General features: G+C 40.8%; 1 protein-coding gene across 1 annotated transcript; it reads right to left on the bottom strand.

The window, feature by feature from the left end:
- Nucleotides 1-339: 339 nt before the first annotated feature.
- Nucleotides 340-18357, bottom strand: slc26a5 (solute carrier family 26 member 5). The gene is made up of 18 exons (XM_037760165.1): nt 18160-18357; nt 14937-15253; nt 12765-12904; nt 11496-11606; nt 8357-8538; nt 7941-8105; nt 7127-7362; nt 6765-6912; nt 5963-6076; nt 5767-5844; nt 5508-5603; nt 5009-5115; nt 4739-4808; nt 4542-4634; nt 2792-2896; nt 2123-2329; nt 1858-1912; nt 340-712 (listed from the first exon to the last, which is right to left on the bottom strand). The coding sequence occupies exons 2-18, from the start codon at nt 15092-15094 to the stop codon at nt 561-563; spliced, it is 2217 nt and encodes a 738-aa protein (XP_037616093.1). The 5' UTR covers nt 15095-15253; nt 18160-18357; the 3' UTR covers nt 340-560.
- Between the last annotated feature and the right edge of the window lie 4332 nt (nt 18358-22689).

The following is a 22689-nucleotide window of genomic DNA, read 5'->3' as shown; positions in this document are numbered from 1 at the left end:
GAGAAGATACCCTGGGTATGTTGATTCGTTTCGTAGTACAGGCCTCAGGACACAACTTCTCAGTAACCATAAACATTTGATACCAGCATGATGAAGAGAGGCAACTTCTGGTAGGTTTCACATACATTTCCACCACAAACTACAAAATCATTCTAACAAGATCATTTGGACAGCAGCAGCTTTAAAACCTACTTCCCCCAGCAGAGCAGAGAGAACTTAAACACAACTACAAAAAGACTTAAAAAGTGCAATGAGAGAGAGAGAGAGAGAGAGAGAGAGAGAGAGAGAAGGCTGTGGGAATGTCAGCTGGAAACTCAATCCTGAATTTCTGATAGGATAAAAAAACAGCCTTGTATCTCACCGCTCTGGGCACCGTGAAGTTAACAAGGTTGTCAGCCTTGTCATGAGCGGGCAAAGTCTGCTACAAACACTCCTCTATTTAATATGAATGACTGTTCAGCAGTTCATCCCGACTGTGATGCTGACCTACAGTACAGTTTGGGTGCAGGACCTCCCGTGTCTGCTGAGATTTGTCCCGAGGTTACAGGTGTCCTCTCCTGTCAGGTTGTCCCATTGGTTGGAGGAGCAGCTGGTGGGCGGGGCTTTGAGCACTGACAGCGCAGTACAGCGTCATGGATGGTGGGGAACACCATCTCTGGGGTCATGACCCCAGTGAAAAACTGTAAGGAGTCCAGCTCAAACAGAAGGTTTCCTAGTAGATCAAAGCACAGACAGACAGAATCAGTCAGACCAGAAGCATACTACAGTATTTAGGTGAAGCTATTTAGTCTTTATGTCTTTACTGTACTATGAGCACCATAAAGGAACCTGATCACCAGCAAAAACTATGGAAAAGATTCATCTTGACCAGATTACTCCACAACTGACAGTTAGTTACTTTTAATAGAGAGTATATCAAACAGTATAATACTGCTGTGGAGAACATATAGGGCCTTGAATTGTATCGCATCACACAAGTAAATATCAAATGAATATATTAACTAGGGCTGTCAATCGATTAAAATATTTAATCGCGGTTAATCGCATGGTTGTCCATAGTTAATCACAAATGAATCGCACATTTTTTTATTTTATTTTCTGTTCAAAATGTACCTTAAAGGGAGATTTGCCAAGTATTTAATACTCTTATCAACATGGGAGTGGGCAAATATGCTGCTTTATGCAAATGTATGAATAAATGTATTATTGTAAATCAATTAACAACACAAAACAATGACAGATATTGTCCAGAAACCCTCACAGGTACTGCATTTAGCATAAAACAATATATATGCTCCAATCATAACATGGAAAACTGCAGCCCAACAGGCAACAACAGCTGTCAGTGTGTCAGTGTGCTGACTTGACTATGACTTGCCCCAAACTGCATGTGATTATCATAAAATGGGCATGTCTGTAAAGGGGAGACTCGTGGGTACCTATAGAACCCATTTACATTCACTGATCTGGAGGTCAGAGGTCAAGGGACCCCTTTCAAAATGGCCATACAAGTTTTTCCTCACCAAAATTTTGTGTAAGTTTGGAGCGTTATTTAACTCCTGGTTGGTACCGATGGATTCTTTAGGTTTACTAGTTTCATACGATACCAGTATCTTCACTCAAGCTTTAAAACTGAGCCGCTACAACCTAAAAATGAACGCAATAATAACGCATAAACGCAAGTTGCGTTAATGTGTTATTATTGCGTTAATTTTGACAGCCCTATAGAAAAAATTTGGGATAATATAAGTACACAACTCATCAAAATATACAACATTGCTCTAGTCATTTTAAGACAGAGAAGTTACCTATTATACCTTTAAACTAAGACAGAGAAGAGGCTTGATGATTACTTACTGCTGCAGCCGGCGATGACCACTTGGACGTCCACAGCTGCATATTCTTTAATAACCTGCGGAGACAAACACTGACTTACTCACTGAGATAAAATCCTTCTGCAACACACATTTCATACAAGCACTCCTGAACTGACGCTGCAGCAGCACAGGAATGAAACTTCAGAGCATCAACATCTACATGTTCCTCCCCTTGACGTGTACGAGTCATCCTTACGCCCCCCTGTTGTTGCAGTGAACCTGATATTGAAAATAAAAGGAAGAACCTGTTTGATGGCTTTGGCTCCCACAGAGTCGATGAAGCTGGCGGGCGTCCAGTCCAGGATGATGGAGTGGACGGTGCCGAGAGGTTCTAGGAAGACGACCTCCTCTGAGTGTGTCTCGCTGTATCTGTCCCCCAGCTGGCCGTTCCTCTGCTCCTCCGCCACGTGGTTATAGGACAAAACCTCATGGGTCACTCCCTGCTCCTTATCCTGGAACCAATCAGATAAAGTGATTTCATGTCAAGCCACTTGGTATGTTGTCTGGTTTGTGTATTTTTTTATATTACCACTGAGGGGAGCCAGAGTCAAAAATGGCCCCAGTCTACACATAGAGGTTTGAAGTATGTGTAAACTTTGTATTTTTTATTATCAATCCACTACTACTACTACTACTACTACTACTACTACTACTAAACTATGGTATTCATGGGTTTGATCAACTAAATGGACAGTTTTCTGCCGTCTCTTTACAGAGTTCTCTGTACAGAACCACAAAGGTCTGACGCATACAGCAGCAGCACAGGAAACAAGTTTTTCAACCCCTCCAGGATTTCACAAGCCCCTACATGACAGACACGTGAATGCAAATATGCAGGATGCCGACTCAGCAGACTGACTGTGTACATACGCAACAAGCAAACAGTGAGAGGAGAAAGGGAAAGGGGAATTCACCTTGGCAGACATCTCCAGTGGAGAGTTGTGGTTGCTGTTCGCCTTCTCCTTCTGTTTCTTTTGGGCTTTGCGGGCAGCCTGCAAGACCGCAGGGTTTACTCCTGTCTGTGAAGACATCATCAATAGTAGTAAACACGTCAGTGAAACAGTTTGATGACTAGAATAGAAAAATACACTTTAAAATATGCTTTAAAACTTTATTTCCTTGTCGTGGTTTGCTGCAAAGTAAATGTAATGATAACTTGGACATAGAGGACAACATCCACATTTTGGGAAATACGCTTCTTCATTTTCCTGAGAGTTAGATTATCTTAGTTTAGCATAAGGACTTGAAGCAGAGCAAGTCTAAGCAAACAGCTAGCCTGGCTCTCCAAAGGTAAAAAAAAAAAAAGCTTCATAAATGCCATACAGAGATTTTCTTGGCAGAAAGCAAGTTATATTTCAAATTCCACTGAAATTTGTCAGCATTTCCTTAAATGTCAAACTACTCCTTTAAATAGGACAAATTAATTTAATCTTGTTCAACATGTTTCTGGAGACGTAAATGCTGTCATACTTGTTTTTACACATGGACTAAAAATCTCAAAAACCTGGGCCCCATTCTTCAAACGTGGCTCTACTAATCCGGGCTAACGTGCCGTTATCAAGCTAAAATAATCCTGTTCATTCTCCACCACATAATTAGGTTCTTTTAGAGCAGTTTCAGGATTAATTTGTTAATTCTGGATAAAGTTATCGCGAATAACAGTGTTCTCTTACTTTGAAATAAAGGTGAAATGAGTTGAAACCCTTATCAGCTTGAGTGGCAAAAATGTGAATTTATATGAGTTAGGTATGTAGGGAAGCCTCCCAGCATGCACTGTGGCAGTAAATTAATTGTTCCTGCATTTTGTTTCACATTGTGCTCCACAATGTTTCCATTGTTTCCACTCTGTTACACATTGCCAGTGAATGTGGTCCGACTATGAGTGATGCTGCTGAGGTTCTGCTAAATGAACACGCCAGAGACTTTTATGTGATAATCATAAGCCGGCTGTGAAAATTAAACTTTACATAAATCTCATATATAAAATCAGCTTCAACAGCATGAGGGAGACTCGTGGGTACCCATTGAACCCATTTTCATTCACATATCTTGAGGTCAGAGGTCAAGGGACCCCTTCGAAAATGGCCATGCCAGTTTTTCCTCGCTAAAATTTAGCCTAAGTTTGGAGCGTTATTTAGCCTCCATCGCGACAAGCTAGTATGACATGGTTGGTACCGATGGATTCCTTAGGATTTCATGTTTTCATTGTTTCATATGATACCAGCATCTTCACTCTAGCTTTAAAACTGAGCCAACTACAACCTAAAAATTGCAAGTTGCACTAATGCGTTAAAATAAATTTGCAGTAACGCGTTATTATCGTGTTAACTTTGACAGCCCTAATTCATACATTTGCATGAAGCAGAATATTTGTTCACTACCATGTTGATAAGATTATTAAATACTTGATAAATCTCCCTTTAAGGTACATTTTGAACAGTTAAAAAATGTGTGATAAATTTGCGATGAAGTATCTTCACTCTAGCTTTAAAACTGAGCCGCTACAATCTAAAAATCACAAGTTGCATTAATGCGTTAAAGAAATTAGTGGCGTTAAAACTAAGTTGCGTTAACGTGTTATCATCACGTTAACTTTGACAGCCCTAAAAAATACACTCACTCTCTCACTCACTCACTCACACACAGTGGTATGACTAGGATTACCTTCTCCTTGAGGGCGTTCACATAAAGGTCACTGTTGGCAAAGTAGATTGAAGAGTTGTAGTGGAAAATCTTAATCCCCTCATATTCAGCCGTCTGGTAACAAAAGATAAATCACAGAGTTCAGACCAACAGACTCTATGTGGTCCAGGTTCTAGCCTGGGTTCAGACTTTAGTGTTCTCTCTTGTGACAGACTCACCTCTTCGTACTCATCCACATCACAGTACAGCCCTGTGCCGGGAACATGGCCCAGGACGGCACTTTTAGGGCTGGAAGACAAGGGGAAAGAAAACACTTCAATTGTTTAACTTATACATTATATTCTTCTGTTACCACGCTTGGAGATCCACCTTGAACCAGTTCACACTAATGTATTTACATGCTGCGATATGTGGCATTAAGTTTATTTAGGGAATATAGTAAATAATGATGTTTAGACTAAAGACAATCAGCTGCCTATTATCAGTACCTCTGTGTTCTGTAGATGACTGTTAGTATGGCGAATGCGAGGGCCACCAGGAGGCCATAATCCAGTCCCAACAGCACAGACGCTACGAAGGCCACCAGCCAGATGGCCTGAGAGAGAGAAAAGGGAAGAAAGAGGAATATATCGACAGGAAGTGTTACATCAGAAGCTATATCCTCTTTCCTCATCTCCTATTAGTGCTCAATTACATACATTCAAAACTTCAATTGCCCAGTTCATTCAGCACTGACATTTCTCTCTTGGACCAGTATCCCTTACTTATTTTGCTATGGCAGCGATGCACATAAAAGGGCACATCAATGTGTATAAAAGCACCTCGTAAAATTCACTGGGACGGGCTGATGTTCTGACTTAAGACACAGAATGTGTTGCTCGTGGTAACAGACATTTATCAGCTCATTTTGCATGGCCATGTTTTCTGTGAGGACCTCTGCTGCACGGTAACATTTTTATTACGTAGAGCTGGATTTGACAGACTGACCAGTTCGATCTTGCTCGTCCTCCACAGAGCAGGAATGTCCCTGAACTGTTTGAACATCCCCACCAGGTTCACCATGATGATGGCAGCCAGTGCAGTCTGGTTAACAGAAACACACAGGAAGACGTTAGAAAAGACTCTTTTGCTCTCATTAGGTGAAACAGGCTAAGCCACTGTTTGTTCAACAGACTGTGACCTGTGACGCCGAGCTGCCAGACAGGAAGCTGGAAGCCCTGCGTCATCATCAACAGCTTACACCCACCTGAGGGAGCGGCTGGAAGACGAAACCAATGGCCACCACCACCAACAGCACCATGAGAGACGCCAGCAGCCCTGCAATCTGAACACACACAATGACTGTGTCAACATTGTCTTACATTGTTCTAATTATAGTTTTACGACACCAATTTAGGTTAGTGAGACAGCATAATTATCCCTCCTGTGTGTGTGTGTGTTACCTGTGTTTTACCACCAGTGCTTTCCTGCACCAGGCTCCTGGACATGGAGCAGGTGATGGCGAAGGTTTGGAAGAAAGAGCTGATGAAGTTACACAGGCCAAGGGCAATCAGCTCCTGAAAGCAGCACAACACAAAGGTGTCGTCTCAGAATATTCAAATATATTCAATGCTCTGCAGCTTGTTAGGCACTGAAAACAACTCTAGGAAATGACCCCAAAAACTCAGAACAAACCACAAAGAACTCCAGAGAGGGTCAATTATGCTTAGCTGTAGTTACAGACAGTCCTATGTGACGATGTGTGACCTAATCAGATATTGTAACATGCAGCTGATTCATTGTTGGGATATTTACTCTTACATAAAACCTCGCCCTGTTTTTGAACCCATATGACTTGTGTTCATTATGTTTCAGTTTCCTTGTCGATAGGCAACGTGTTGTTTTTATAACGTACATTAATTTGCAGTCAAGAATCCTGGTTATCCTGAGAAACCAGTTTCTGCAACTAATTGGTAAACACATTTAGATGCACTCTAGTAACCTTGCTGTAAATCCTATCCTACTATCTTATTTTGACTTGACAGAAGACGCTGAGTCCATTTTTTTTGGCACAAATGTGTCAAACCAGGTCTCTCTATTACATGACGTTTGAGGAATCAGCGTATTAGAGGAGGTGAACTGTAACCAGGTTACTGGAGCGCATGTAAGCAAACAGACTGTGAGGTTAGCATTCTTGGCCCAAGATAGAGTTCAATGTGCCAGGATCTGTAGCTCGTGAGCAGCTCCTCAGATGTCCGGACTCACCTGGTTGCCGTCGACGCTGTAGCCGTGCTTCAGGGCAAAGATCTTGGCGAGTGAGATGCCCATTGAGAATCCTACGATTGCTACAGCGAAGGAGTCGGTGACCAAATTGGGTAACAGAGAGAACTCTGGGGCGGCGGGAGGCAGCAGCCTGAGAACACAAGATAACTTAAGATAACACTCGTCTTATCAGTGTGAAAATAATTTTTGACTGCGATGTTATGATGGCACCTTTTACGGCTCGATGTGGTGAACAAGAGCATAAAACTACATAATACAATTAAGATATGACACACAAGTTCTTTAGTAGATTCAGATCTCCCAGTTGTAAAATCCACAACGACAAAATGAGACTAACAACCTACCCAGTTGGTATCTTCCCAACCACGTCCACTTCGTAGTTTTCTGATAAGGACATGCCATACGAGACGCCGGTAGACACAATGACCACGATGATCTCTCCAGGAATGGGAATGGGCAGTTTCTTCTTGAAGCGCACGTTGATCTCTTTGACCGTGTACAGGAAGACGATGCACATAAGTCCCAGGATGAGAGTGGAGAGGTTGGTGCTCGTGATGTGAATGAGTACCGCTTTGAGGCTCTGGAGCAAAGAGAGACCGGTGACCATTTATGATGCATTCGTTTTTCTGCAATAACTATGGCTGTCAAAGTCAATGAGATGATAACGCGTTAATGCAAATTTGTTTTAACGCCACTAATTTCTTGAACACATTAACGCCACTTGTGATTTTTAGGTTGTAGCGGGCTCAGTTTTAAAGCTAGAGTGAAGATACTGGTATCATATGAAACTGATGAAGCGGATGTAAAGACCTGAACCAGGGTTTTGTTGCATCTTGTTAAGACAAAGAGAATCAGATTATTAATAGTTAGTCACAAACTAAGAAAAGGACTGTTTTTCTTAGTTTGACAAATCTCCCTTTAAGGTCCATTTTGAATAAATTAATTTGCAAATAATCGTAATTAACTATGGACAATCATGCGATTAATCGCGATATAATATTTGAATCAATTGACAGCCCAAGCAGTTACCAAACACACAACAAAACCAGACCTAGGAAAAAAAGGTAGTAAAAGTAAAATTCTCCTAACTCCCAATTCAAGGAGGCACCTCTTGCACTTTTTCCACCTACAAACCAGTCAGAAACTATAAAAACTCACATAAATAGCCGAGAGGGGCCCACTGAAGCGCTGTGTTTTCACCCCCAGCAGGTACTTTAGCTGAGAGACAACGACGTGCATGGACGCTGCCGTAGTGAAGCCTCGCACCAGGGGCTCTGTGAGGTAGATCGCCACAAAGCCAAACCTGAGAAGACCGAAGACAAACTGAAAGAAAGGAAAACAGAAATTAAGAAAGAAAGAGGTAAGGGGATAAGAACTAGCTACATGGTGTTTGTTTCAAGTAAAAACATGAAATCAAGGTGTTGACACATCAGCATTCAGTGATTCAGACTTCCTGCTGCTTCGGAGCAAACAGTGATTTTTGAGCGTGAGAAGATTTCAGCAAGCTGTATCACTTTACTGTGATTTTTTAATCAAATAACAGACTGAGTGTGGTGGTTGTTTTCGAGGCTGACCTGGATGATTCCCACCAGAGTCGTGAGCACCACGGCCACCTGCACCCTCCTGGCATCACGAGCCTCCACGTCCAGGTAGACAGACATGTTGGATCCGTTGGCAGGCTGCACGTAAAACATGGCGTCTGGGGCCTCCCTCACTACAACACCCCCGATCATCAGACTTATCACTGCAAAGGTGCCTGCAGATCACACACACAAACAGAACAGTCATCTATCAAAAACTGTATTACGGTGGAAGTACTTCTAGGCATGGTTCTGTACAGTATCATGTCCAGTGTTACTGTGGACATCATGCAGTATCCCTTTGAAAAGGCCATGTTGCCCGGCACTTGAACAGCAGCCCAGTTATTCCCTCTCGCTCTCTGCCAGAAGATAAGAGATCATCATTTCCACAGCAACTATCTGAAGCCAACTGCTTCCTGTTGTTCACTTCAGATCAGCTCTTTTGTTTAAAAGGTTGAGGCTTGGTTTATCTGTTACCTATTCATCAGATGGACTTTAAAGGTTAGAGCTGACATTTGAGATGTCTTGGAGCCCTTTCTTGGAACGAAACTAGTCAGGTGGGTGAGATGAGGGGAGCGAGGTCACTGAAATTTCACAATCCTGCTGCTCACGCCAACTAACCCTTCGCTAAGACCCTCCTCTCAATGTATTGTTTTATTCTAACTAGGGCTGTCAATCGTTTAAAATTGTTTTAAGCACATTAAACACCTCCTAATGTGGATAAGTGTGTAATTTATGAATCTTTGGATAGTTAATTGAGCTGCCCCCCTGTGTGTGTGTGTGTGTGTGTGTTTGGGGGACAGAGACGGTTGTTCTTGGCACTGACTGTGGAAAGCAACCTGGCTGTGTGAAAAGGCCACTAAAGACCACCATTAATTTAGACCAGGATAAATATTAACAAAGTTAACAACATGGGGATGTGACTATAGAACACCACATTAACAAATGTCCTCAAGATATTTTGCCAAAGGTTGATGGTACAACAGAATGATGAAGCCTGACGTTGGCACGCAACAGGTTTTTTCCACCACCAGCGCTTAACATACAGTAAGCAGCAGAAGGGAACAAAAATGTAAGCACAGTAATAACACGAGACCTTTTAATCAAACATCCATATTCATAGAAATTGTAGCAAGCACAGTCACATCTCTGTTTCAGTAACAGATTTACTTAAAAACTGTGCCTGATGTATAATATGCGTAAATATACCTGTTACCTCCTATATTCTCACCCAAGTTGTAACCCTATAATAAAAGTAGGGCTGTCAAAGTTAACGCGATAATAACGTGTTAACGCAAATTCGTTTTAACGCCACTAATTTCTTTGACGCACTAATGCAATTTGCGTTTTTTTAGGTTGTAGCAGGAGGAGGAAAAACTGGCATGGACACTTTTAAAGGGTCCCTTGACCTCTGACCTCCAGATATGTGAATGTAAATGGGTTCTATGGGTACCCACGAGTCTCCCCTTTACAGACATGCCCACTTTATGATAATCACATGCAGTTTGGGGCAAGTCATAGTCAAGTCAGCACACTGACACACTAAAAAAAACGAATCTTAGGCTGCCCTAACGTAAATGTCGATCAAGCTTGGCTTTGCATCGGCACATTTTGCCAAATAACTGGGTCATGACCTAGTCAGTCGCTCAGGCACGCAGTCTCTTATCAGTGTTGGCCTTCACTGTAGGAATATGCGTCGGAGCAACACCAAAACAAATACGACAATCCTCTGTCAAACATCGTTATGTCTGGATTATGGACGTGTTTCACCTTAGCCCTACTTATGCCCAGGCTTGGTGCTGTACAGTACCATGATGTCCAGTGTCCAGTGTCCAGTGTAACTGTGGGGTCATGCACTTGTGAGTGAAAAGGCCATGTTGCCCAGCACTTGAATAGCAGCCCAGTTATTCCCTCTCACTCTCTGCCAGAAGTTAAAGGATCATCATTTCCATAGCAACTTGCTATCAGGCTAAAATGTTGGGCTGGGAACATTTTACCGTGAAGCCCACTCCTTCCTGTTGCTCACGTCAGATCAACTCTTTTGTTTGAAAAGGTTGAGTAGGTTTAGTTTATAGTGCCCGTTTGTCAGGTGGACTCATAACTTAGAGCTGACATTTGAGATGACTTGGAGACCTTTCTAGGAAGGAGAGTAGCCGGATGGTTGATATGTCAAAGGGGGGTGGCGCCAGTCAAATTTCACAATCCTGCTGCTCACGTCAGCTGAGGACACGGTTATCACGTCTGAGTGAAAACATTTCCTCCACAAGCCATCTGAAAGACCTTCATCTTATAATCTGAATCAGTCTGTAACTTGTGACTCTTCAGACAGTTAATTGAGTTGATACTTAGAGCAGTGCTGTATGTAGTGCTGTGTGTGTGGGAAAGTTTTAGCTTATCATAGTGTTCTTGGCGCTGACTGCGGAGAGCAACCTGGCTGTGTGAAAAGGCCACTGACCACAGTCTATCCACCATTAATTTAGAACATGATACATCCCAACTGGGGCTGTCAATCGATTCAAATATTTAATCGCGATTAAAGCTGCAGCGGGTAGAAATGGAGCTAGTTATTTTTATAAAACAGTCACTTTATCCTGACAGTAGTGCACGAGACAGGTAATCTGAAACAAATCATGTGCTTCTATGTCCTTCGGTGCTCCTAATGGCATCTACAAGATTTCACAGACTGGAAGAAAACAACCAATCAGAGCCGAGCTGGAGCCTTGCTGTCTCTGAGCAGCTGTCAATCACTCGCAAACTCCGATTCAACTGTAAAATGAGAAAGGTTGTGACCCGGCCGCCATGTTGAGATCTCCTGAGGAAATACCAAGCACCGCCCAAAAGCCGGAGCACAGCCAATAGGAACTCCCTCTCTCTGAAATGATCTGTGATTGGCCAAAGTCTCCCGTCACAGGCTAGATTTTTTAAAGCCTGAAAAACGAACTATGAGAAGGTGCAGAAGTCTCTCAAAACACTAGAATTACAATATGCTGAAAGGTTATTATGGGATTTTTGCCCAATGATGCCAAAAATATAATGCCTACTGCCACTTTAAGGCATCATTGACCACAGCTAGAAGAAGCTTTATGACCCCAAAAGCAAGGCCTCTACAAGAGGCTTTAAATTAATTTCTCACCTATGGATATGTGTCTGGACGTGCCAAAGAAGGTGTAGAGCAGGACGGGGTAGAATGAGGAGTACAGACCGTAGACTGGAGGCACAGCAGCCAGCATAGCGTAGGCCAGACCTGTGGAGCAGAGAGGGGGGAGAGATGTAAATAAACTGAACAGCCCCAGAAGCTAAAGTGATTGCATCACAACCCCAGAGATACCAAAACAAAGACCGCGTGAAGCTGAAAGCAGTCCATCAGGAGTTGGCAACTGGCCCTTCACACATTAACCCTTACTGTATGTCATTCCAGATGACTAGCCTGGCCAAACTTATGGCTACTGTATAAAAAGCAGCTACATACCATTTCTGGCTTCATCTGTAAAGCTAAGGTTTGTTTTGGGCTATCAAACATACAGATGGGTGATAAATGAAGTGGCTAAGTGAGATGTTTTTCCACCACAATCCACGAGAACAGCTTTACTGCTCCACGTCATAGCTTCCTGAACTCTGTTGAACTCTACTGGAGCAACAACATTCTTCCAAATGATATATCCTCATAATATATTTTGAATTAAGTGCATGTCTGAAAGCTAGGGTTGGCAATCTTCTTCAAAACATATTTGTTGTATTTGTAAAAAATTCTCATAACATCCCGACAGGAATCAATAAATCAAATGCTCCGACACAGGGCTGTAGTACTCGAGGTTTTGGAGTTTTTGCACTTCTCTTGGATTCGTGCCTTGTTGGACTCGGACTTGTCTTGGTCTCGGGCTCGGCTACTGAGAACTAGTCAAGTTGCTCCTGGCTGCTGAATTGAGATCAGTTGTACAGAACGTCCTAACTCATCAATCACTATATTAGCATTGGAAAGTCACTATTGCCTATTATGGTCTTGAACAGGACTAGATTTGCTCCGGACTCGGTCTTGACTTGGTCTTGCCTGCCTTTGGACTTGGTCTTGACTCGGACTCGACTGAACCTGGTCTGGGACTTGACTTGGACTCGATTAAGTTGGACATGACTAGAGCCCTGCTCCGACAAAAAAAAGGGAAATGATAGTTTAGAGGTAGGCCTGATGGGACGGACTGTCAGTGTTGCCGACTTGGCGACTTTCTCTCTAGATATAGGGACTTTTGGAGCTAGTGCTGCTACCTACTTTCATTGGAAAAGAGTTAGCAACACTGGGCTGGGTTTTTCAGTCAGATCATTTTTAAAATCTAGCTCACTCTTGCTAGTTTCTGAAGATTCCCCAACCCCTAGCTTTTTAAGTGCAGTGGGACTGCATGACACTGACCTTGAGGTAGCTGCACAACTCCTGTGCTGAGTCCCGAGACCACATCCGAAAACAGGTACTGCTTGACTGGGTAGGATGGTAGCCATGTTAGAATGGGCAGGAAGGTGAAAGCTGCCGCCTTAGCCTTCTGTGATGAACACCTATAAAAAGGAGACAAGTGGATGAACTTATCAGTTGGTAATTTAAAAAATGTCCCATTACAGAAAAGGCATCTTCTTCACTACAGAAAGTCTTCCCGGAATCCATGTTGGGTTTTTCCGCTATAGTTTCTGGCCTCCAAAAAAGGCCATACTTCTTCTTTACTACGAGTGAATCATTTTGTTCCACTCACCTGACTCCTAATCACCCGTATACCCAAAAAGAAAGCCCATCTTTGTCAGTGTTTATCCACAAAGATGGGCTTACTTTATGGGTAAATCATTTTGCTCCATCCACCTGACTTCTTATCACCCGTATACACATAACTCTTTGTAGGTAAACAATGACAAGACATATTTCTTAATTCTCACATCCTGCCAAAACCAGTCATCACCATGAGTAAAATGGGAGGGTTTATGATTACCAGGAAATTCAACTTAAGAAAGAGAACTATAAAATGGATCAGTCATGTCAGCACAGCACAATGACAGGCTATATTCATGTTGTTTTTACTGCATTTTACCAATTTAAATGCTGTAAACCAGTAATATACTGCTCATTCATTGGTAGAGAGTGTCAGCTAAATGCTAAAAACAGTAAAGCATTTATAGAGATTTTTCTGTATTCTAATTCTTTGACTTGCGTTAACACATCTCAACTGCAACAAATAGGAAACATGTTGTGTGTCCACATTTCTATGTAAATGTTTTGTAATATAATATTCAAACACTAAATGTTACCTGGTCTGAACTAGTTAGATTGCTGTTGTGACTTTAATGGAGAAGTCACTTAATAGTGGAGAAGTTTAAACACTGGGAGGAGGAAATGTGAATAATTTAAAAAGCATTCTGAAAACAAACAATCAGGCATTGTGTCATTTCACGTAAGGACACTGAGCCAAAAGATTTAAACACCCATAAAAGCCAGAGGACAAATGATCACAGGCACTCCGAAATATGTAGGGGGAAATAACAGTTAAATAAAATCAATTTATCAATCAAATGAAAACTGTTGATAACTGATAAATCGTTTAAGTCAATTATCAAGTAAATTGTTCCTGTTTATATCATTATTCATTAAATATCTTTAGACTAGGGATGCTAATTTTGAAAAATGTTCTTAACCGATAACCAATTATTAACCGTTAACCGACAAGATTTGTGCCTCACGCCAGCTGCAGTGTATGAGCACAACAGACAACTGAGTCTCCAGTTCACCCGTCTGGGAGCGCTAACTTAGCAGCCACGATGCTGCATGTAGTGTCGCAGACATGCAGCCACTTTACCAGTAAAAGTCTCCACCGCACATTTAGTTTAGTTAAGCAGGTTGTCCGTTGTGTGTCTGTCCGGCGTAAAGAGACTCTGTCTGCCCTGATTAACGATAGTGATTTCCGACAAACAGTGTGTGTGTTTGTGCTGGTTAGCATCTGTAGCTCTGCTGGTAGCTTCGTGCTCACCATTGTCACACACACATACGGTCTGTCAGCGCGGCGTAACTTCAGCGAGTTTCCGACAGACCGTGTGGGTGTGGCGTTATAGCTGTGAACGTAGGTGTAGCAGACAGTGTGTGTACAGTTTATTTGTCGGTGAATAAATGCTACGAGGCTACAACTCCTTCGCTCAAGCTATAGACGGGAGCAAACTTCCTGTATCTGTAACGCCTGTGCATCTCACGCGGGCAACCTGTTAACACGGACGCCAAAATAAAAAACAACAGGTAACGCAGCCGCCACGCGCTCCTGACGCTCCCAGTGTGGACGAGGCTTTAAGGTGGGCTGTTAAGGTGGACCAGCTTTTCTCTTTTAAGTGATGAGTTTTTCTAAGCTTTTTTAATTCATTATTAACATTTCTTATAACCGTTTTAACCGATAGTGTTTATCGGTTAACAGTTAAACGGTTATTTATTAACATCCCTGGTACTGTAGGAATATTTCCTTTTAGACTCACTTGTGTGGACCTACATAGACTGATTCAATGATTTACTCAACTGTACTTCAGCATAAATCCAGAGGTCAATTCCTCCGTATAAACTTACCGGAGCCGATTTGCCAGCCTCTGTCGGAGGGTCGTTGAGTTCTCTCTGCGGTTGAGAAGCTGCGACCGGATGAGGGCTTCATCATAGACCGGGCGCTCTATCCTGTACATCAGCTGGGAGTCGGCCTCTTCCAGAGCTGCAGCTTCTTCTTGCTCCATAACAGAACCGGGAGGGCTGATCGTATTGAGTCAGAGTTATACAGTCTCTCCGCTGTTGCTTATCTCCCCCACTTTATCTTCTCCGTCATTGTTCTGACCGGTATATTTTCATTCCTGTCGCTCCAACTTGAATCTGTCTGAATGCACTTCTTCTTTCTGCTAAGAAGGTGAGATAAGACAAGATTATTATTCCAACACTAACTGGTTCGCCTTTTGGTTCACTACTTATATATATATACAAGATATAACAAGAGTGGGCGTGATGATAACCAAAAAGGACTGTGTGTTTGTGCATTTTTTTGTGCAGATAAGAGAGACTTCCATTGGATGTGCAAGGCCTTTGAGTAAATGTTTTATCACATTTTTGGCAAATATTTGGTCTTTGGCGACAATCTTTACACCAAGATTTAGTTGAGTAAGAGTACAGTTTGTCATTTGGACTTGGATGCTGCCTTCAAAGTCAGACAAAAATTGGACACCAACAGAGGAGGTGGCATATAACTTGAAAAAAAGAAGTCACAAAAATTATAATAATAATAGTCACTGTGTTGCTATAGGAATATAAAGTATCTCTGTATGACTTCATAGTGAATTTACAGTAACCCTATCTCCTGTGAAAGAAAAAGCCTTTATTGAATATGAACATTTAGCATACATACTAAAGCTTAACGCGTTAACGGAAAATTCATTTTAACGCCATTAATTTCTTTAACGCATTAACTTGTGATTTTTAGATTGTAGAGGGCTCAGTTTTAAAGCTAGAGTGAAGATACTGGTATCATATGAAACTAGAAAACCCAAGGAATCCATTGATATCAACGATGTCATACAAGCTTGTCGCGAAGGAGCCTAAACAATCTGCAACCGCCAAATCCTACACACTGTACCTTAATACTGGGATTCATTTAATTTAATTTATGGTAGGGCTACGCAATAACGTGTTAACGAAAAACTGTTTTAACACCACTAATTTCTTTAACGCATTAACGAAATCGATGTTTCGGAGGTTGTAACGGCCTCAGTTTTACTGATACTGGCATCATATGAAACTAGAAAATCTAAGGAATCCAGTGGTAGTACCAGCTAAATAGTGCTCCAAACTTAGGGTGAAATTTTTGCGAGGAAAAACTGTCATAGCCATTTTCAAAGGGGTTCCTTGACCTCTGACCTCCAGATCAGTGAATGTAAATGGGTTCTATGGGTACCCACGAGTCTCCCCTTTACAGATATGCCCACTTTTTGATAATCACATGCAGTTTGGGGCAAGTCATAGTCAAGTAGCACACTGACACACTGACACACAACAGTAAAGAACACAGGGGTCACTGTTAAAGGGACTGTTTATAAGAATCAGAAATTCGTTGTAACAGCGACACCTGTGGCCGTTAAGTCAACGAAAGTCAGCGTCCTGTTGCTTGCGCTCGCCCGTGTGCACGCGTTAACTGAATTTGAGCGAGCATCTGTCAAAACAGTGAGGCGACATACGTCAGCTGAAAGCACAATATCACTCTATATTTCAGCTGCTTGGCAGTAATGTTAGCTGACCAGATGAAGGTCTCTCCATGAATCAATGCTGATCCCAGTGTTGGCTTTTCCTGCCTCAGCCTCCTGACCGCAACCGGAGGAAACAGGGGAGACACCGGAGTTTTGATCGGAGACGATAACGTTTCTCTCTGCGGAGCCCCGTCACTTCACAAGACACGGGAAACCTCTGTTGGTCTGGAGGAGCTGCAGCTTTTATTTCTGCACAAACGTCCACTGTACATTCACTAGATAACTAGATTCCGTGTAGTTTGTGTTGGAGTCTGAGTCTGAACAGCGCAGCCACACGCGAGCGCGCATGGGACACCGACCCCGAATTGATTTATACGTGCAAGAAGTTACAAACAGTCCCTTTAATAGGACTGTTTGTAAGAATCAGAAATTGGTTGTAACATTTGAACGGATAAAAAAATGTGTGATTGATCGCGATAAACTATGGACAATGGTGATTAATCGCTATTAAATATTTTAATTGACTGGGGATGCCATCCACTTTTTAACTGTCATGTTTATGTAATACATGTTGTATGTGATATTCCCATGTTGTAATGTGGAATAAAGTAGCCTGTAATGTAATTGACTGCTAATAGGCTGCTGTACATTATGCTGGAGCAGACAGACTGTATTATTATATTGTCAAAGTGACACATACAGGCGTGTTGTGGTGTTTTTTTAGTTTGTTTTTTAGTTTATTTCTTTGTAGTCATTTTGTGGTTGTTTTGCCTCTTTTCATAGTCATTGTGAGTCTCTTTGTGTTTCTTTGTAGTTGTTTTTAGATTTAAAAATATTTAATGACTGTTAATAGTATAAGTATGATATGAATAGTAATAGTATGAATGTAATTGACTGCAAATAGTATAAGTATGATATGAATAGTAATAGTATGAATGTAATTGACTGCTAATAGTATAAGTATGATATGAATAGTAATAGTATGAATGTAATTGACTGCTAATAGTATAAGTATGATATGAATAGTAATAGTATGAATGTAATTGACTGCTAATAGGCTGCTGTAATTATGCTGGAGCAGACACACTGTATTATTATATTGTGAAAGTGACACAGACGTGTTTCGATGAGTTTTTTTTTAGTTTACATAAGATAAGCAGCTTCATTGTTAGTTGGTTCCTGGTAGGACTTGGTGGACCAGAATCACCAGTTTCTCCCAATTCAACCGTTTTAACGGTTTCAACCGTTTTAACCGTTTTAACCGTTCCAACCGTTTCAACCGTTCCAACCGTTTCAACGGTTTCCAACCGTCTCAACCGCTTCAACGGTTTGTTTCTCTGACGTACCAACGGCTGAGTCTCGAGCTCCTTCCCGTTGGTTTATCCTTCATGTTAGCTAGCTGAACAGCGACTAAACACATTTAAAACGTATAAAACAACAACATAAACACACGAACAGCAGTATTCTTGTTCCTAGTATCATCATGTGTTTAATTATATCGTTATATCCTCTCTGTGACAGCAGAGAGAGGATATTATTATCTAACATTAGAGATGCTAACAGAGACTCACCTCGTCCTCCTCCAGCACTGAGAGGTGAGAGGATGCTGCTGCTGAAGGCTGAAGGAGACTGTGGAGATGAACTGTCCTCCTGAGTTACTGTTTAACCAGATAAATGTCCTCAGAGGACAGAGACACAACCTGCTGTAAATCACAGATAGTCTATGATAACAAGAGTCCTCACTCCGCACTGATATTCCTCTTCTTCCGGTTTCCAAAAATAGGCGGTGATTCTCGCGCATGCGCAGTCCCCTTGAAACCCAGGCCAGTTTGTAGTCCTAAAGCAGAGGTCAGCAACCTTTACTATCAAAAGAGCCATTTAAAAATAAAAAATAAAAAAAATCTGTCTGGAGCCACAAAACATTTGCAGCCACAATGAGGGAAAAAAAAAAATCTGAGATTTTGAGAATAAAGTCATAACTTTACGATTAAAAAAGTCGTAATATTACGAGAATAAAGTCATAACTTTACGATTAAAAAAGTTTTTAATATTACAAGAATAAAGTCATAACTTTACGATTAAAAAAGTCGTAATATTACGAGAATAAAGTCGTAACTTTATGAGAAAAAAAGTCGTAATATTACGAGAATAAAGTCATAACTTTACGAGAAATACATATATACATATACATGTTAAGTTATTGTACATATTCTTTTATAGATATTTCCTGATGTGATTTAGGAAACTTCTCTAACTTTAGACACATTTTATTTATTTATATATTTTTTTAAGACCGACTGCATTGAGCAGAAAACAAATATCATACTGGCACAGATATCAATACCTAACTAGTCCTATTTTCCATTGCCCTAAAGGTTTAAATATATTGATATATTCAATGATATCCATCATGTGTAAATCTTTTTTGTAGCACTTCAATTGCTGAAACCCTCAAACATGATTTCAATTGAAGCACTATTATAGACAATGATGTACAAACATCGAACTGAAGTTTATAAAGGTGAAGGTCTATGATATTTAAAAAAGTGTGATTGAATAACATGAAAATGTTATGATCGATTATGTATTTATTGTGTTGTCACGTGAGTCTGATTACATTGTAGTCATAAATGATGTCAGAGTGAGAGCTCTTAGTGTGTTGAGGATCTCTGGGAGCTGGATGATGAGAGCTGGACCTGCAGTGTCATCAGCGTCATCCTCTGACGTGTCTCCTCCTGGTCACGGGGTTCCCTCCCTCATGAACTCTCTCACATGGTACACAATGAAAGAAAAACATGTTTCTGCACAAATAATAACTAATTATTATTACACCACATCCCACCTCCGTCTACTGTGATCCACATCCCTCTAATAAAGATTTTGTTTCCCAAAACATGATGATGATGATGATGGTGACAAAACATTTCACACTGCTTGTTTCATGACGTGAGGTAATGTTCAGAGTATTATTGATGCCATCTGTCTGTCTGTATTAACAGTTTGTTTCCATTAGGGGGCAATAACAGTCAGAGTTAAAACACTTTACTAGAGGAGAGACTGTTGAGATTAATCATAATACAACAAAACATGTGTTTCATGTCTTTAACTGTAGTAATTCAAACTATATATATCTATATATAATAACATACTGTTATTTTATCAGCCTCCTGTTGGTGATCAGCATAGGTTATGATTACAAGACTTTATAGTTATTTAACATCTTTTTGGGGTCATTTTGTGTCTCTTTGTAGTTGTTTTGTATCACTTTCTAATAGTTTTGTGTCTCTTTGTAGTTGTTTTGTGTCTCTTTGTGGTTGTTTTGTGTCTCTTGGTGGTTATTTTTGTCTCTTTGTAGTTGTTTTGTGTCTCTTTGTAGTTGTTTTGTATCACTTTCTAATTGTTTTGTGTCGCTTTGTTGTCATTCTGAGTCTCTTTGTAGTTGTTTTGTTCCTATTTGTGGTTGTTTTGTGACTCTTTGTAGTCATTTTGTGTTTCATAGATTTTGTTTGTGTCTGTAGTCATTTTGCGTGTCGTTGCATTTGTTTTGTGTCTCTTTGCAGTTGTTTTGTGTGTCTTTGCAATCATTTTGAGTCTTTTTGTCTCTTTGTAGTTGTTTTGTGTTTCTTTTTAGTTGCTTTGTGTCTCTTTGCATTTGTTTTGTATCACTTTCTAATTGTTTTGTGTCTGTAGTAATTTTGTATCTCTTTGCAGTTGTTTTGTATCTCTTTGTAATTGTTTTGTGTCTCTTTGTGGTCATTTTGTGTCTCTTTGTAGTTGTTTTGTATCTCTTTGTAATTGTTTTGTGTCTCTTTGTGGTCATTTTGTGTCTCTTTGTAATTGTTTTGTGTTCCTTTGCATTTGTTTTGTGTGTCTTTGTGGTGATTTTGTGTCTCTTTGTAATTGTTTTGTGTTCCTTTGCATTTGTTTTGTGTGTCTTTGTGGTGATTTTGTCTCTCTTTGTAGTCATTTTGTGTCTCTTTGAGGTTGTTTTGCCCCTTTTCATAGTTGTCGTGAGTCTCTTTGTGTCTCTTTGCAGCTGTTTTGCATCTCTTTGTAGTTGTTTGGTCTATTTTTAGTCTTTCGTGGTGTCTCTTTCTAGTTGTTTTATGTTTCTTTGTGGTCATTTTGAGTCCCTGCCTGGTTGTTACAGGAGACCATTGGGAACCCTGACACTTTGGGTCCCTGGGTCTGCGCCCGGGAGGCCCGTTCAGTAATCTATCCATGGTGACCAGTAGGACCGGCAACAACTCTGATAGAACTTTCTGTATTATTTTATTCTGTTTTACTGTTATTTATGTTTCTATTAGCTGTGGCAGGTACAGACATCAGACGTTCTGAAGGATTGTGAATGTCTGGAAAGTCAACTGTTGATCTCAAAGCCTGTTTTATACATATTTCACAGTGCTGTTTTGTTCTGTGGGGCAGTAAAAACAGGATTTATCGCTCCTTTGAATTAGAAGTGGGAGAACATTGTTATCATGATGGGTTTTCCCCGTCAGCCTGATGACCACTTCCTGCTCCCTCCAGATGGAAGGTGGTAATGATTTAATTGATGATGGACTCGGCATGGCAGGTGAGAGAATTACAATCACAGTGGTGCTACTTCAAACTACGTCTATACTCACTAATGTCTCTTTAATATGTTTTCATTTCTCTCCATGTTTCTGCAGCCCACTGACTTAAAACCAGCGAGTACGGCGCCAGCATTTTCCGGGTGAGAACGCTTCCTGTTCCTTGCCCTCACTTTGATTTTTTTAATGACCTAATTGCATTGTCATCACTGCTAAGTAATACAGCAGACATTGTCAAACTGCCAGAAATAACAAACAGTAGTCAACGAGTCCAGTGCACTGTACTGAACAGCTATGAAATGTATACAACAGCCTCTGTACAGACGTCATGAGGCCCCTGTCAGTGTTATTTTATCATATATTATATTATTTGATTACTTTTACTTTGGCGTTAACATGTAAACAGCTTCTTAATGTTGTAGCTTCTACACAGGGAGTTAATGTTAACTACTTAAAGGCAGGTTGACGATGTTCTCCAGTCTCCACTATTTGTTATATTGGTTGAAATGGTCTTTACACCCCGACAGCGATCCATTACTGATGAGCTCTGAAAAAGGACCGGAAAAGAGCCGTCATCTGTAGCTGCTGTAATCCTGTTAAAACTTCTACCAATCACTGTATAATCTGTCTGGAGCCACAAAACATCTGATCATAGTGATGAAGGTAACGCAGTTTATAGTCTAAGTATATAGTATATAAGTCTAATGCAGTGAGGGCCAAAGAGACAATGTACTACGGAGTATTAGGACCACATTGAGGGAAACAACATCTGAGATTTCCAGAGTAAAGTCAGAATATTACAAGAAAAAAAATCGTAATATTAAGAGGATAAAGTCATAACTTTACGAGAAAAAAAGACAATAACACGTAAAATTACTACTTTATAATATTATGACTTTATTCTCGTAATCTCAGATTTTTTTTTTTCCTCAATTTGGCCCTAATACTCCGTCGTACCGTCGTACCATAGACCTACAACAATGATAAATAAAAATTGAAATGTAAACAAAAAACAGTTATTCATTTCCATTTTTATAAATCCACAGGGAGCCACTGGAGAGGAGCTGAAGAGACGCATGTGGCTCCGGAGCTGCAGGTTGCTGACCCCTGGTTTAGACGGAGCTCCTGAGGCGAAGCTACTTTCAAATGATGCTTTCCAACATCGTCGACCCTACCTTTAATCATATTTGCTCCATTTCTACCCACTGCTGCTTTAAGGTTTGAGGTACAACACTCAGTAATAGAGTTAGAAACAAAACAAACTCAATGTAATCCTGGAAATGCAAACGAGAGAGCTCACTCACACTCTCCTGTACAGTATATGTATTATTATGTCCCTGTGGAGGTAATAAAACTGAGTCCTCAAGGGGGAGATACAGGACAGATCAGTGAAGACACATCAAATCAAGGAGGACTTCGAGTCTTCAGTTGTTGTTGCTGCCTGCTGTAGCGCTCCTCAGGCAGCTGGTGCTTGTGTTTCATTAAAAAATTCACAGGTGACACATTATACTTTCATGTACATTCGTTTTC

The sequence above is a fragment of the Sebastes umbrosus genome, chromosome 23, assembly GCF_015220745.1.
Source record: "Sebastes umbrosus isolate fSebUmb1 chromosome 23, fSebUmb1.pri, whole genome shotgun sequence".
In the NCBI taxonomy this organism is placed as follows: Eukaryota; Metazoa; Chordata; class Actinopteri; order Perciformes; family Sebastidae; genus Sebastes; species Sebastes umbrosus.
This window is presented reverse-complemented; position numbering and strand designations above follow the sequence as displayed.

Excerpts from the sequence above, each read along its gene's own strand:
- slc26a5 (XM_037760165.1), bottom strand. The coding sequence starts at position 15,094 with ATGGAGCAAGAAGAAGCTGCAGCTCTGGAAGAGGCCGACTCCCAGCTG. Across the intron at positions 11,607-12,764 it reads AGTTGTGCAGCTACCTCAAG|GTCTGGCCTACGCTATGCTG; the intron begins GTCAGTGTCATG and ends TCTGCTCCACAG. Across the intron at positions 5,116-5,507 it reads GGACGAGCAAGATCGAACTG|GCCATCTGGCTGGTGGCCTT; the intron begins GTCAGTCTGTCA and ends TCTCTCTCTCAG.